At 51.3% G+C, this 11,652-nt stretch overlaps 1 protein-coding gene and 1 long non-coding RNA gene across 2 annotated transcripts; one reads left to right on the top strand and one right to left on the bottom strand.

Moving 5' to 3' along the window:
- Positions 1-3,293: 3,293 nt before the first annotated feature.
- LOC141425450 (uncharacterized) lies at positions 3,294-6,405 on the top strand. Its single transcript, XR_012450470.1, has 3 exons — positions 3,294-3,528; positions 4,837-4,882; positions 5,666-6,405. It is a non-coding gene; the product is annotated as an uncharacterized lncRNA (long non-coding RNA).
- A 2,594-nt stretch (positions 6,406-8,999) lies between these two features.
- Positions 9,000-11,420, bottom strand: Clps (colipase). The gene is made up of 3 exons (XM_020168934.2): positions 11,331-11,420; positions 9,667-9,789; positions 9,000-9,291 (listed from the first exon to the last, which is right to left on the bottom strand). The coding sequence occupies exons 1-3, from the start codon at positions 11,412-11,414 to the stop codon at positions 9,160-9,162; spliced, it is 339 nt and encodes a 112-aa protein (XP_020024523.2). The 5' UTR covers positions 11,415-11,420; the 3' UTR covers positions 9,000-9,159.
- Positions 11,421-11,652: the final 232 nt, after the last annotated feature.

Here is an 11,652-nt window from a genome sequence, read left to right as displayed (position 1 = left end):
CCACACCTTGGAGCTGGAGTAATCATCTCATGGGGACCTGATTGCTCCCCTCAAGTAATGACAGGGATAAGAAGTTCTTCAGAACCCTTCCTGAACCATAACTGAGATAATGACCAGCCAGGCGACACTTTGCCCGGGACTGTTTAAAAAATTGGCACACTTCTCACCCCTCCCATCTTTTCCTCTACTTAAACCCAAGCTCACGTGTGCACCCCAAGATGGCAGAAGTGCTCACCTTGCCTCTTCCTGAGGCGTGCCTATTCCAGACACCTCCTTTCCTTTCCAGAGAAAGAACCTCCTTTCTCTGCCTTTCCCACTGCTCACTTCTTCTATTTATTTATTTATTTATTTATTTTTGGTGGTACTGAGGTTTGAACCTAGGGCTTCATGCTTGTTACGCGGGTGCTCTACCACTTAAGCCATGCCCCTAGCCTCTACTCGTTTTTTAATTTGACATATTGGGGTGAGTGGCCAGATCTGACATGTGGAAACCCTGGAGTTGGGCCCATGGCCTAGAACTCTGGTTGCGTAACTTCAGCAGCAGGAAGCAGTTGTGAAAGGGGAGGACATGCTCCCAACTTCCCAGCAAGGCTCGTGGTAGAGCCCAGTGAGTCACTGTCGGATACATAGTAGAAACGGTGACATTACTCAACATGGGGCCAGCAGCCATCTCTATCTAAACCCATGACCAAGTTGTGGTTTTCTTTTCTGCAAGAGTGAAGATGGCAACAAATAAATAAATAAATTCATGAAGACTGAAAATTTAAAAGCAAAGGAAAATTATGAGGTTCCTCTCACAGAGTGAAGTGTTTCCCCACTGCAACATTTAAATCAGACGACCTCTAGTCTTAATTTGTGGCTGGTAGGTGACTGCCTCCACCCCCTGCGAAAGTTGTCAGGGCCAAAATGGAGTCACTGTCACTCGTGTCAAGCCCTCACAAAATGGGGTTGGGAGGTCATGAAGAAGGGGTTCTCACACACATGCCTGTAGTAGGAAGTCCTACAAGAGACTTTCCCAAACCAGAACATTCCAGTTAAGCACGTCTATGAAGGCTCTCTCCCCACCATTACCACTTTCTGTGACAAGCATTTATGAAAATAGCCATGTGGTTTCCTCCTTTTTTTGTCCTTCAAAACCTCCCAGTTTTGAAGTAGTCAGTTTCCAGGAATGACAACTTCTATGTCTGCAGGTCCCAATAAATACTGCATCTGTAGTATTCCATGGCCCAAATATCCCAGATTGCAATCCTTTGCTGTTCCTGAAAACCCTCTGTTTTGGAGAGTCAGTCTCTCTGTCACTCTTTTTAGGTTGACACCCAAGCTGCCCTACAAGTAAAGCACTGTGAAGTCACACCTGCATAGTGGGAGAGGGACAGAGGTGAGAGCACCCCGACTGTCTGGTGAGTTTGAAAGAAGGTGTGCCAAGCATTTGCCTCTTTGCTCTCCTTCTGCTCTGTTCTCTGGGAACTACATTCCCAGTGTCCTTTGAGTCCTGGCTTCTAGGTGGCTGAAGGGCAGAGGGCAGGAGAAGGGGTTATGCCAGGTGGTTGTCCCCTCATGCTCTCTACTTCAGCTGATGTCACCAGCCATGTCCTGTCTCTCCTTGGCTCCTCTCCTTGAGGACAACCCCTTCCCTGTACCCACCACCTGGGTACAGTTGCATTGCCTGCCACACTTCCTTCCTTCCTGCTGAAGGGTCGCTGGTGTCTTCCTCTTGTGGCTAATCTCCCAGTTGCTTTGCCATCCTGCTCCGTTTCTCAGTTCCTCCATCACCATTTCCCTATGTTAAATTCTCTCTGTTTCAAGTACCTGGAGTAGTTTCTGTTTTCCTGCGCACTTCTGGTAGAGAAGGAACCCTCCTAAGTGTAGGGAGGGCCAACTCTAGAACACTCAAGTCCTTCTTAAGCAGGTAGAATTCGTTTGAAACACAATCACATTGAAAAGAATGCTGAGCTGAGGTTGGTCTCAAATGGTGAAAGCTCTTATGAACACAGTTATAAAACTGAAAATCAGTAAAGATTGTAAAAGTTGTGCCAATGGCGCTTTGCACTGCCTTGAATGAGATGTAAGGACTAGTTCCCTGTAAATTTCCATTTGCTTTATCATTTACTGATCTTGCATGCCCCAGATCCACTGCTCCCTTTCCCTAGGTAATCCTGAGTTCCTTTAAGGAAACCAACCATTTCACTCTCCATCCGTGAGGCTGAGTACAGCTCCATCCGCATCTGAACACTGAGTCTTCTAGATGCAGAGATTAGTTCAGTGGGTAGTCAGTTTCCAGGAATGACAACTTCTATGTCTGCAGGTCCCAATAAAAAGCTTGAGGTTCTGGGACCCTCAGCACAGTCACTGGTTCTAGAGCCTCTTGGGAGTGTACTTACACTCTGCTTTGTGCTCATAAACCTGTTTCTACTGAACTCTCCTCTGTGTCCATTCTTCAGTTCTTTCTCTGATGAGACCAAGAACCTTCTTGCCCACGACCTATAATATCATGACCCAGCACCTGTGAAGTGGAGGCCTTGACCTCTAACTCACTGTGTGCAGGACAGCTGCCCTGGATTCACAGCTGATTTTACATGAGCAAGAAATTTGCTTTTGTTGTATTCAGGTTCTGCAACTTGGGGTGGTTTATTACATCAGCAGTACCTCATCTGCTCTCTGACTAACACATAGTAAATACCTGCTGCTGCTCTGCCCTCAATATTGCCATCTGTTCCTGTTCCCAAAACTCAGCCACTTTGTCCCAATTATCTGCCAGCACTGTTTGTGCATCCTGGATAACAGTAACAATAATACACAATTGTTTTGTTTTGAGACAGGGTCCCGCTATGTTTCCCAGACTGGCCTGGAACTTAAGATCCTCCTGCCTCAGCCTACCTTGTGCTGGGATTACAGGTGCGTGCACCACATCCAGGCTAACTGGACTGGAAGAGAGAAATCCTTCAAACTCTGTGATTCTCTAACTCATAAGGCAATGGTGTGAGCTTCCACGGAGTCCTCTGTGTACAGCTCAGTGCGTGTGTCTGATGAAGACAGTCCGTCACCCCTGTGGTGGTCTATTATTAGCCTCTGCTCTGCGGGTTGGGCTTGGAGAAGTTAAGAAGCATGCCCAAGATCACAAGGCAATGGATAGCTGGATAGTGGGATTTGAATCCAGAGCCTGCTGGTGCCGGAGCCCAAGCGCACAGATCAGCCCCTTCTCCTGGCAGTGACATGAGCACAGTCCGAACTCCAGGATGCAGCCTGGTCTTGAGAAACTGCCCTTCCACACCCATTGCTTGTTCCTCTATTCCTTTGACCAGAGCCAGCACTTCAGGCCTCTCTCTTCCATACTTCATTATCTCCCCTCCAGGCCTTCATCATGTGATTGTCAGATGACAGGTGCTGAGCTTGTCATCTCTAAGCTGGACCTTAGAGAAGCCACCATTACCTCTGGGTCACCCAGCAGTCCGGCTACTGAATTTCTTCCTCTTCTTTCTCCTTCTCTTCTTCAGAGACTCATCGTTCCTGGCAGAAACCAACAATTCGGTAAGGAAGCTGGAGGGTTCAGTCCCCTCCCGCTCCACTGTCCGAAGACTGGAATTGGGGCAGCAGGGTTTGGGTGGGGGGGAAGAACACACCCTGGTCCCAGGAGCTGTGCTGGGTGGAGCCTGGTGCTTCCAGCACAGAGGTGAATGGGACACAGCACAGCTGCTCCCTGCTCTCAGGTTCAACGCATTTTATTAAGCATCTATTAGATCTAAATCGGTTTTCTAGGTGTCAGGGAAGATCTTACTAGCAGAGTGAAATTTAAGCAGACACCTAAAAAGAGTAAGTCTTGCAAGGCAGGTGCTCTCCGGGGAAGGAGCACTGCAGGGGAGGGAACAAGCCTGCATGGTCAGGAAATCTCAGGAGGAACTAGGAGTTAGGCACTAGGGGTGAAGAAACACAGCTGGAACAAAAGATCCTCCCCTCCTGGAGTGAGGTGCTAGCAGGGGAGATAGATTTAAAAGAGAAAAAAAGATAAAGAAGATAATTTCAAAGTCATGAGTGTGGAGAACACTTTAAACCAGGTGATGGGGGCCGCTCTAGCTGCTGTCTGGGAAGGCTTCAGCCTGAGGCAGCAGAGGGAGGCGGCCAGGCAGGGATCATGGCAGGGTGTTCTTGGAAGAGGGCCAGCATGAGCAAATACCCTGGGGCCAGGTGCATAGGGGTATCCAGAGCCCCAGTGCTGGTTTAGAAGCAGGGGAATGACATTGTGGAAAATAAACAAAGACTCCTCTAGTTGTTCTGGGAAGAATTGACTGGAGGAGGTGAGGGGGAGAAAGTGGGGGGTGAGAAGGTAGCAGTGGAAAATAGGGAGGCAGGGAGGCTGGAAGACACCTGGCAAGGGCAGAAGCAGGGACTCAGCCCTTCTCCTGATCTGAACCAGAATTGCAAGAGCACAGGTGCTGCCACCCAATGCCTGACACCTTGAGTCTGCATTGACGGATGGCAGCAAGTGTCACACACAGGTAGGTGTCAGAGCCAGGAAGGAGACAGGTGGTGGTGTATGTGTGGGTATGGGTGGGTGTGGGTGTGGGTGTTACAGGAGAAGAGGGAACCTCGGGTGGATCCAGATTCCTGGGAAGGGGGACAGAGTGGGCCAGAGGAAATGACCTGCACCTGTAAGCCACCTGGGGAGTCAGTGGATTGACCCAAGGTCGGAGCCCCCCAGGAGCTTGGATCCTGGATGTGAGCAGAGGGAATACCTCACTTTCTAAGATGTGTGCCTGCTCTCCAGGGGTTGACTGAGTGACCTTGGAAAGTGGCACAGTAAGTGGGCACAGCTGGGTTTGACCTCTGCCTTCTCCTCAGGAGCTGTGCTGTGGTCCCAGGTGCTCCCGGCTGGAGACTGAACTGGGTATGTGGAGAGGGGATGATTTGTCCATGAGAGGATTTAAGGAGAAGAGATGAGGCCTTGGTGTTCATGGACTTAGGTTAATGATAGGCAAGGGCATGCCATGGAGGGGGTTAGGTGGGCACTGAACGATTCCAGATTAGCTGGGAGAAGGCGCTCAGAGGTGTCTCTGGGCAGCTGGGCAAGGGGTCCTAGAGATTCTTTTATTCCTAAGCTTCTTGTTCTGGGGAAGTAGATGACCCAGGAGCTGTGCTGGGGTAGGAGAGGGACTGCCCCTCAGAGCCAAGGGGAGAACAACCCTCAAGGTCAAGGTCAAAGTCCTGCCTTTCCCAGACTTTCTGAGGTCTGCATAATGAGTGTTCCGGAGAATCAAACCTGCCTTGTGTATTTCTGAAGAATCAGAAATCATTTAGAATCATCCATGGCAGTTTTCAGGAAAAAAAAAAAAGTCACTTAAGAAAACGTTTTTCTAACGCTCTCTCTGCCACCACTGTCCCGCCTGCCCCGGGCCCCAGAGCCTTGGCAGCAGGGAGGAGAGGGAAGGGGTGATGAACCAGCATGGGGGTGAAGAGCTTTCAGCGTGGATCTAGCTGGATGCAGGGCTGGGCAGGCCCATGCAGAGTGCTGGGGGGTGGCAGCGGGATAAGGGTTTGGGGCCTTTCCCCAGCTAGGCCATGACCTCCCCTTGCCACCCTAGCTTCCATCCACTCCATAATCCACCCGCGGAAAGCCAGTTTACACAACACGAACTTAAATTCTCATTCTCCCTCTCCCCTCCTCCCGTAGCAGCCCTCCCTGCCCAGCTGCAGTACAAATTGATGAGCGCTCCATCAATTGATGACAATAGGACTGTCATCAGCCCTATTTTACTGTGGAGAAACTGAAAGGGATGGAGCAATTTGTTCAAGGTCACACAGTTGGCGATGAGCCTGAGTCTTCCAGAAGGCTGGCATTGAAGGGAGAGGTGGAGAGAACGGATTGCCAGGGAAGAGAATGGTACGGGAAGGAAGGACCCGCGCGCCTACTGCGCAGTGCGTGATGTGGTGAGGAAGTTTTGTGCCTTTGGCTCAACGCACGAAGACGTGTGCAGAGCGCCCCCTGGCGGAGCAGCCTCAAGGCCGCCTGCTCATTGAGTCAGTGGAAACCACTGGACAGCTCATGCCGCACGCAGAAATCAACTCGAAATGGGTTAAAGACCCAAAAGTAAGACCCGAAACCACAGACTCCTGAAGAAAACACAGGGGAAGGGCCGCACACTGGTCTTCGCAGGATTGTTTGGACAGGACACCAAAAGCAAAAGTGAGTAAGGGGGAGTTCATTAAACAAAAAAGCTTCTGCATGAGCCGGGTGTCGGTGGCTCGCGCCTGTAATCCTGGTTACTCAGGAGTCAGAGATCAGGAGGATCGAAGTTCGAGGCCGGCTCGGGAAAATAGTCGGGAGACCCTATCTTGAAAAAAAAAATCACAAAAGGTTGGTGGAGTGGCTCAAGGTATAAGCCCTGAATTTAAACCCCAGTACTGCCCCAAAAAAAAAAAAAAAAAAAAACCTGATTTAACTAATGGGAAAGGACCTGAACAGACATTTTCCAAAGACTAAAATCATCATCAAGGGTTGGCAGAGTGGCTCAAGTGGTAGAGTACCTGCTTTGCAAGTGTGAGGCCCTGAGTTCAAATCCCAGTCCCACCAAAAAAAAACCAGGTGAAATCAATTTTGATAATGTATTTTGTTTCTAGCCCAATCATAAATGTCATTATTTCTGCATTATTCGAGGTATTCTACTTCTCTTTTTGGTAATAAGTCTTCAACACGCAGTGTTTTACACTTATTTCCATTCGGAAGATCCACATGCAACCCACTAACAGCCACCATACCAGACAGTGTGGGTCTACAGTGTGGCTCAGCATTAAGGATGTTTGTTTGGTTTTGTTTTCTTTTCCATACCAGGGCTTGAATTCAGGGCCTATACCTTGAGCCACTCCACCAGCCCTTTTTTGTGTTAGGTAATTTCAAGATAGGGTCTTGAGAACTATTTGCTTGGGCTGGCTTTGAACCTAGATCCTCCTGATCTCTGCTAGGATTACAGGTCTGAGCCACCGGCACCCAGCTAGGGATATTTTTTAATGGGCTCAAGACTGCAAATACTGCTTCTGTAGCGAATGTCTAGCAGATCTAAAAAGAAGTTACATAAGACGGGAACTCTTGGAATGAGGATGGAAAGGATCGGTAGCATCAGTAGCAAGGTGACAGCCTGTAGGACACCATCCTATGAATTAGAAGCAGGTGACTCCTCTGGGCTCCTTTGCTGAGAGGAAAGTGATTTTGAATAGCCACAACCACAAAATGTTTCCTTTCTTTCTGGCAGACTTGTGTTCACCAGGTTTGATTAAGACAAACGAGAGCCACTCCAGGTTTCTCAAGTAGAAGGGATTTAACAGAGGGGCAGAGGGAGGGGTCTTGGCCCCTTGCTTCTGCAGAGCCCAACTCCCTGCTCACTCCTGAAAACCAGGGACCTTTTCCTCATGTCTCCCGTGGTCTGAAACAGTGTGCTGGGCACTGCTGTCACTCTGTAGAGACATGACATGAAGAAGCATGACCGAAGTTCTCTCCCAGGACAGAATCTAGACACAAAGAGTGTGGCCCCACCCCTGGGACCTCCCACCCGAGACCTCCCAGGAGCATGACACTGAAAGTGTCTCTTGTCGAGCAGCAGCCCAGGAGTGGCTGGCACTGTTTCCCAACAGCACTCCCCCCTCTTCCTTGCTAACTGAGCCCCTGTGTTGTTTGGGCAGCAGTAAGCAGGGGCCCAGCTGCAGAGAAGGGATCGTGATTGAATGAGTCATGCAATCTCATTCCCTTTGCTTTCCTGGCCTCCCTTGCAGCCAGAGGTGATCAGGTGACCCAGTTCTGACCATTGCAATATGAAGTCCATCTGTGGACCTTTGAGAAGACAAGGAGAAGATAGCAAGGATGGCTTCTGCCCCTCCTCCCATCCCAGCTCCCTCGCTGTCCTCCATGCTCAGGTGACAGGATAGGATCCTGGGGGCTGCTGAGGCATTTGGGACTATGGAGGGAAGGTCAAAAGCACTGAAGATCTGCCAGTTACCAAACACACCAGCACTTTCTAGCTCTGCATGTCTTGGTTCCTGACATATACACCCCTGTTCTTTCTTCCCTTTTTCTTTTCTTTTCTTTTCTTGAGCCCAGCCCAGGCTGGCCTTGACCCAATGATCCTGCTAGCTACAGTCTCAGCATGAGTGCTAGAATTATAGATGTGCCCAGCCACACCCCTATTTACGTAAGCTGTAATGGCTTGCAGCTGAATGCAGCCCTAACCCGCCAGTCCCTGGTTCCTAGGGGATCCGTTACCACAGAACTGTGGAATCCTAGAGCTGGGAGGCCATGGAAATTTAATTTTATTTGCAATATTCCCCCCTCCCCCGCACCCCACTTACACACCTCGATGACCGGGTGTCATCTATTGCCTAAGAAACCCATGTCTGATGGATTCAGAGGGGGAACAATTTTTATTTTTCCCTGGAGTTTCCACCTGTTTTCTCAGTGTGGACATTGAGAAAGAACAGGGAGTCATAGGCAGGGCAAAGTGGCATTAGTGCCGCCTTTTTCAAATCATGGGATGTTGGCTCAGTTCCATCACTTCTCTGAAACTCAGCCTCTTTATCTGTCAAGTGGAGATGATAAATTCCCTCCCAGTATCAGTGAGAGGATTTTTTGGGGACCGAGCAAGCCCACAGCGATCGATCGTTAGTAGTCTGACCCCTTTTTACATGTGTCAGCTGAGAGTGGGGTGCAGAAAAGAGGTGAGAGGCCAGGCCAGGGCAGGCCATTGTAACTCCCCACCAGGGGCCCGTGTGTGCACACGTACGTGCCTTGTGTGTGTGCACACCTGCCTTCCTGTCTCTCTGGGAACTCAGAGAGGAGGACATCCCAGAGAGAGGTGATGGCCCCTCAGAAATGGAGACATTCCCAACCTGCTCTGCAACCTTGTCTGCAGTTCCCAATCTGTTCAGACCTCCTCCCCCACTCGTTTGGCCAGTCAGAAGCCTGCCCTCGAGGGCAAAGGCTTGATGTCGCTTCACAGCAAGAGCACGCATAGGTGGGAAGGGTTGCAGGTGATCTTTAATTGATAAAAGCCCAACCAGGTCACAGAAGGGCTGGTGGAGGAGGCCCCAGCCAGGAAGAGGCAGTGGAGGAGGGGACAGGTGGTCCTGGGCTCAGCGTCCTGCAGCACGCTGGCCTAGGTGCAGGGGTGGGCCAGGGTCTTACTCATTGGAGCGTCCAATATCAAGGCAGATGCCATAGTTGGTGTTGGTGATGGCACCAAGGATACTCTTGTCTCCCTCACAGGACAGGCCCCGCTCACAGGGACACTTGTAGTAAGTCCCGTAGATCGTCTGCAGAGACACAGCGAGTGGAGTCGTGGTCTGCGGTGGGGGGTGGGCGGCTGTGGGCGCGCTTGCCCCAGCCTGACTAGGGCACCAGCAGGTGGGTCTCTTCTCCTGGGGTGCTTTTCCTTATGGCCTCCCCAGGGGGCGCTGTGGTCCTGGGAGACCCAGGTTCTGGTCTCCACTCTGACTCCTTTGCTCTCTGGGGAATCTCCACCCACCCATGATGGGGAGAGCAAGTGCTCGCTGGCCAGCTGTGAGGGTCACGAGGGGTGATGGGATGGGGCAGTGTCCTCTCTGTCCTCTTCCCCTCAACACTCAATGTCCAGGAGCCTCAGGTGCGTCCTCCCGGGGGTCCTTCCTCCATGCCGCCCCGGCACCCACCTTGGGCGAGCATTCACCGTTCTCTCTGGCCATGTGTGTGCAGCGCGTCAGGCCCAGAATGCTGTCGTGCTGACAGCAGCTGCTCTTGCACTGCACGCTGTTTAGGCAGAGCTCGCCATCTTCCTGCAGGGACAGCCATCATCCTGGACCCTCCCCCACGCTCCTTCCCACCGAACCCCCAGGACCACTGACAGTCCCTCCCTCAGTGGGGCACGTGTGGAGTCCAACCTCTGGGTCCGGTGCCCACTCACACGAGGAGAGGGCAGTGTGGAGGCAGAGAAGCAGCTCTGGGCTGGGGGTACGCTAGCTCCCACACTCCTTTTTTTCTTGGTGGCACTGGGGTTTGAACTCAGGGCCTCATGCTTGCTAGGCAGAAACTCTACCACTTGAGCCACTCTGCCAGCCCCTTTTTTGCGTTAGTTATTTTCCAAATAGGATCTCGAGTTTATGCCCAGTCTGGCCTGGACCTTAGCCTCTAATCTACACTTCCAGCATAGCTGGGATGACAGGGGCTACCATCGTGCCAAGCGTTTTATTGGTTGAGTTGGGGTCTCAAGAGCTTTATTCCCTGGGCTGGCTTTGAACCACAGTCCTGATTTCTGCCTCCTGAGTTGCTAGGATTACAGGCGTGGGCCAATGTGCTGGCTTGTTTTTTGAGACAGGGTCTCACTATGTAGCAATCCTCCTGCCTCAGCCTCCTGAGTGCTGGGATTACAGGTGTGCACCACCACACCGGCAGCTTCCACACTCCTCTGAGGAGCCTGTGAAAGCTCAGGACCATCTCCCTTGTCCCAGACTTTTACATAGACTCACAGGGACCCGCCAAGTCCATCCATGGCACAGAGTGAAGAACATTTGCACTGGGAGCTGGCCACGCAGGACTTGTCCTTCTGTGAGCTACAGTAGAAAGGCAGTGTGGTAGGAGGCAGAGATGGAAGGAACATGGTTTGAGGCCAGCTCAAGCAAAAAAGTTAGTGAGACCCTATCTCAGAAACAAGTGGGGTTATTGGTGGTATACGCCTGTAATCCCAGCTACTCTGAAGGTAGAGGTAGGAGGACCTCAATCCAAGGCTGGCCTGAGAGAAGGCAGGAGACCCTGTTTGAAAAACATACTAAAGCAAAAATGGCTGGAGGCTTGGCTCAAATGGTAGACTGCTTGCCTAGCAAGCGTGAGGCCCTGAGTTCAAACACCAGTACTGTGGCATGGGCATGCCTGCTGGGGCTCCAGCTGCGTGGCCTCAGGCAGGGGCTCCCCTCTCTCCTGTGATCATGGTTGATGACAACCCCGCATGATCAACACCCAGATACATCTTGGAACTGTGTATGGTGACTTCAGAGGCCAGGACTGCTGGCAAAACTCTCTGAACCACAGAACCCCTGAACCCGGGTTCCAGGCAGGGGGCCCAGCTCTGGCTTTGTGGAGAGGGATCACAGCCAGGTAGGATCACTGCTCTGAACACCGCTGCCCCCCACCCCTCCACCCCACCCCGCTGTCCCCGGCCAAGCTCGGGTGTGACCCAGCAGCTTCTGGAGCACCCCGGGAAGAGGTGCAGGATGCAGCCAGGCAGCAAGGGGAGACACAGTTCTCCTGGCCCCAGATAGCTCCAGCTGGGGCCACTAGAGGTCAACAGCCAAGCTTACAGCATCCTATGGAGACCCCTTACCAGGTTGATAAGGAGTCCCCGGGGGTCGGGAGCCGCGGAGGCCACAGAGAGGGCAACGAGCAGAAGGACAAGGACCGTCTCCATGATGACAGGTGCTGAGGCAAGTTAGAACAAGGAGTGTTTTGAGAAGAATAACACACCAATAATTTTAACCTCAAGAGCAAGATATATTTGAGCAAAACCCATGAACTATTAAGAGCAAAACATTTGCTGACTTATGGTTTGCTTTCCTCCTGTACCAGAATTAATGGATAATTATTTGTAGGTTAATTGATAAGTATCGTGAGCACAAACACTATTCTTTGCCAGAACTGTAACCCTA

Source organism: Castor canadensis, chromosome 8 (genome assembly GCF_047511655.1).
Source record: "Castor canadensis chromosome 8, mCasCan1.hap1v2, whole genome shotgun sequence".
Classification (NCBI taxonomy): domain Eukaryota; kingdom Metazoa; phylum Chordata; class Mammalia; order Rodentia; family Castoridae; genus Castor; species Castor canadensis.
This window is presented reverse-complemented; position numbering and strand designations above follow the sequence as displayed.

Excerpts from the sequence above, each read along its gene's own strand:
- Clps (XM_020168934.2), bottom strand. The coding sequence starts at position 11,414 with ATGGAGACGGTCCTTGTCCTTCTGCTCGTTGCCCTCTCTGTGGCCTCC. Across the intron at positions 9,790-11,330 it reads GGGGACTCCTTATCAACCTG|GAAGATGGCGAGCTCTGCCT; the intron begins GTAAGGGGTCTC and ends CTGTCCCTGCAG. Across the intron at positions 9,292-9,666 it reads ACGGTGAATGCTCGCCCAAG|ACGATCTACGGGACTTACTA; the intron begins GTGGGTGCCGGG and ends GTGTCTCTGCAG.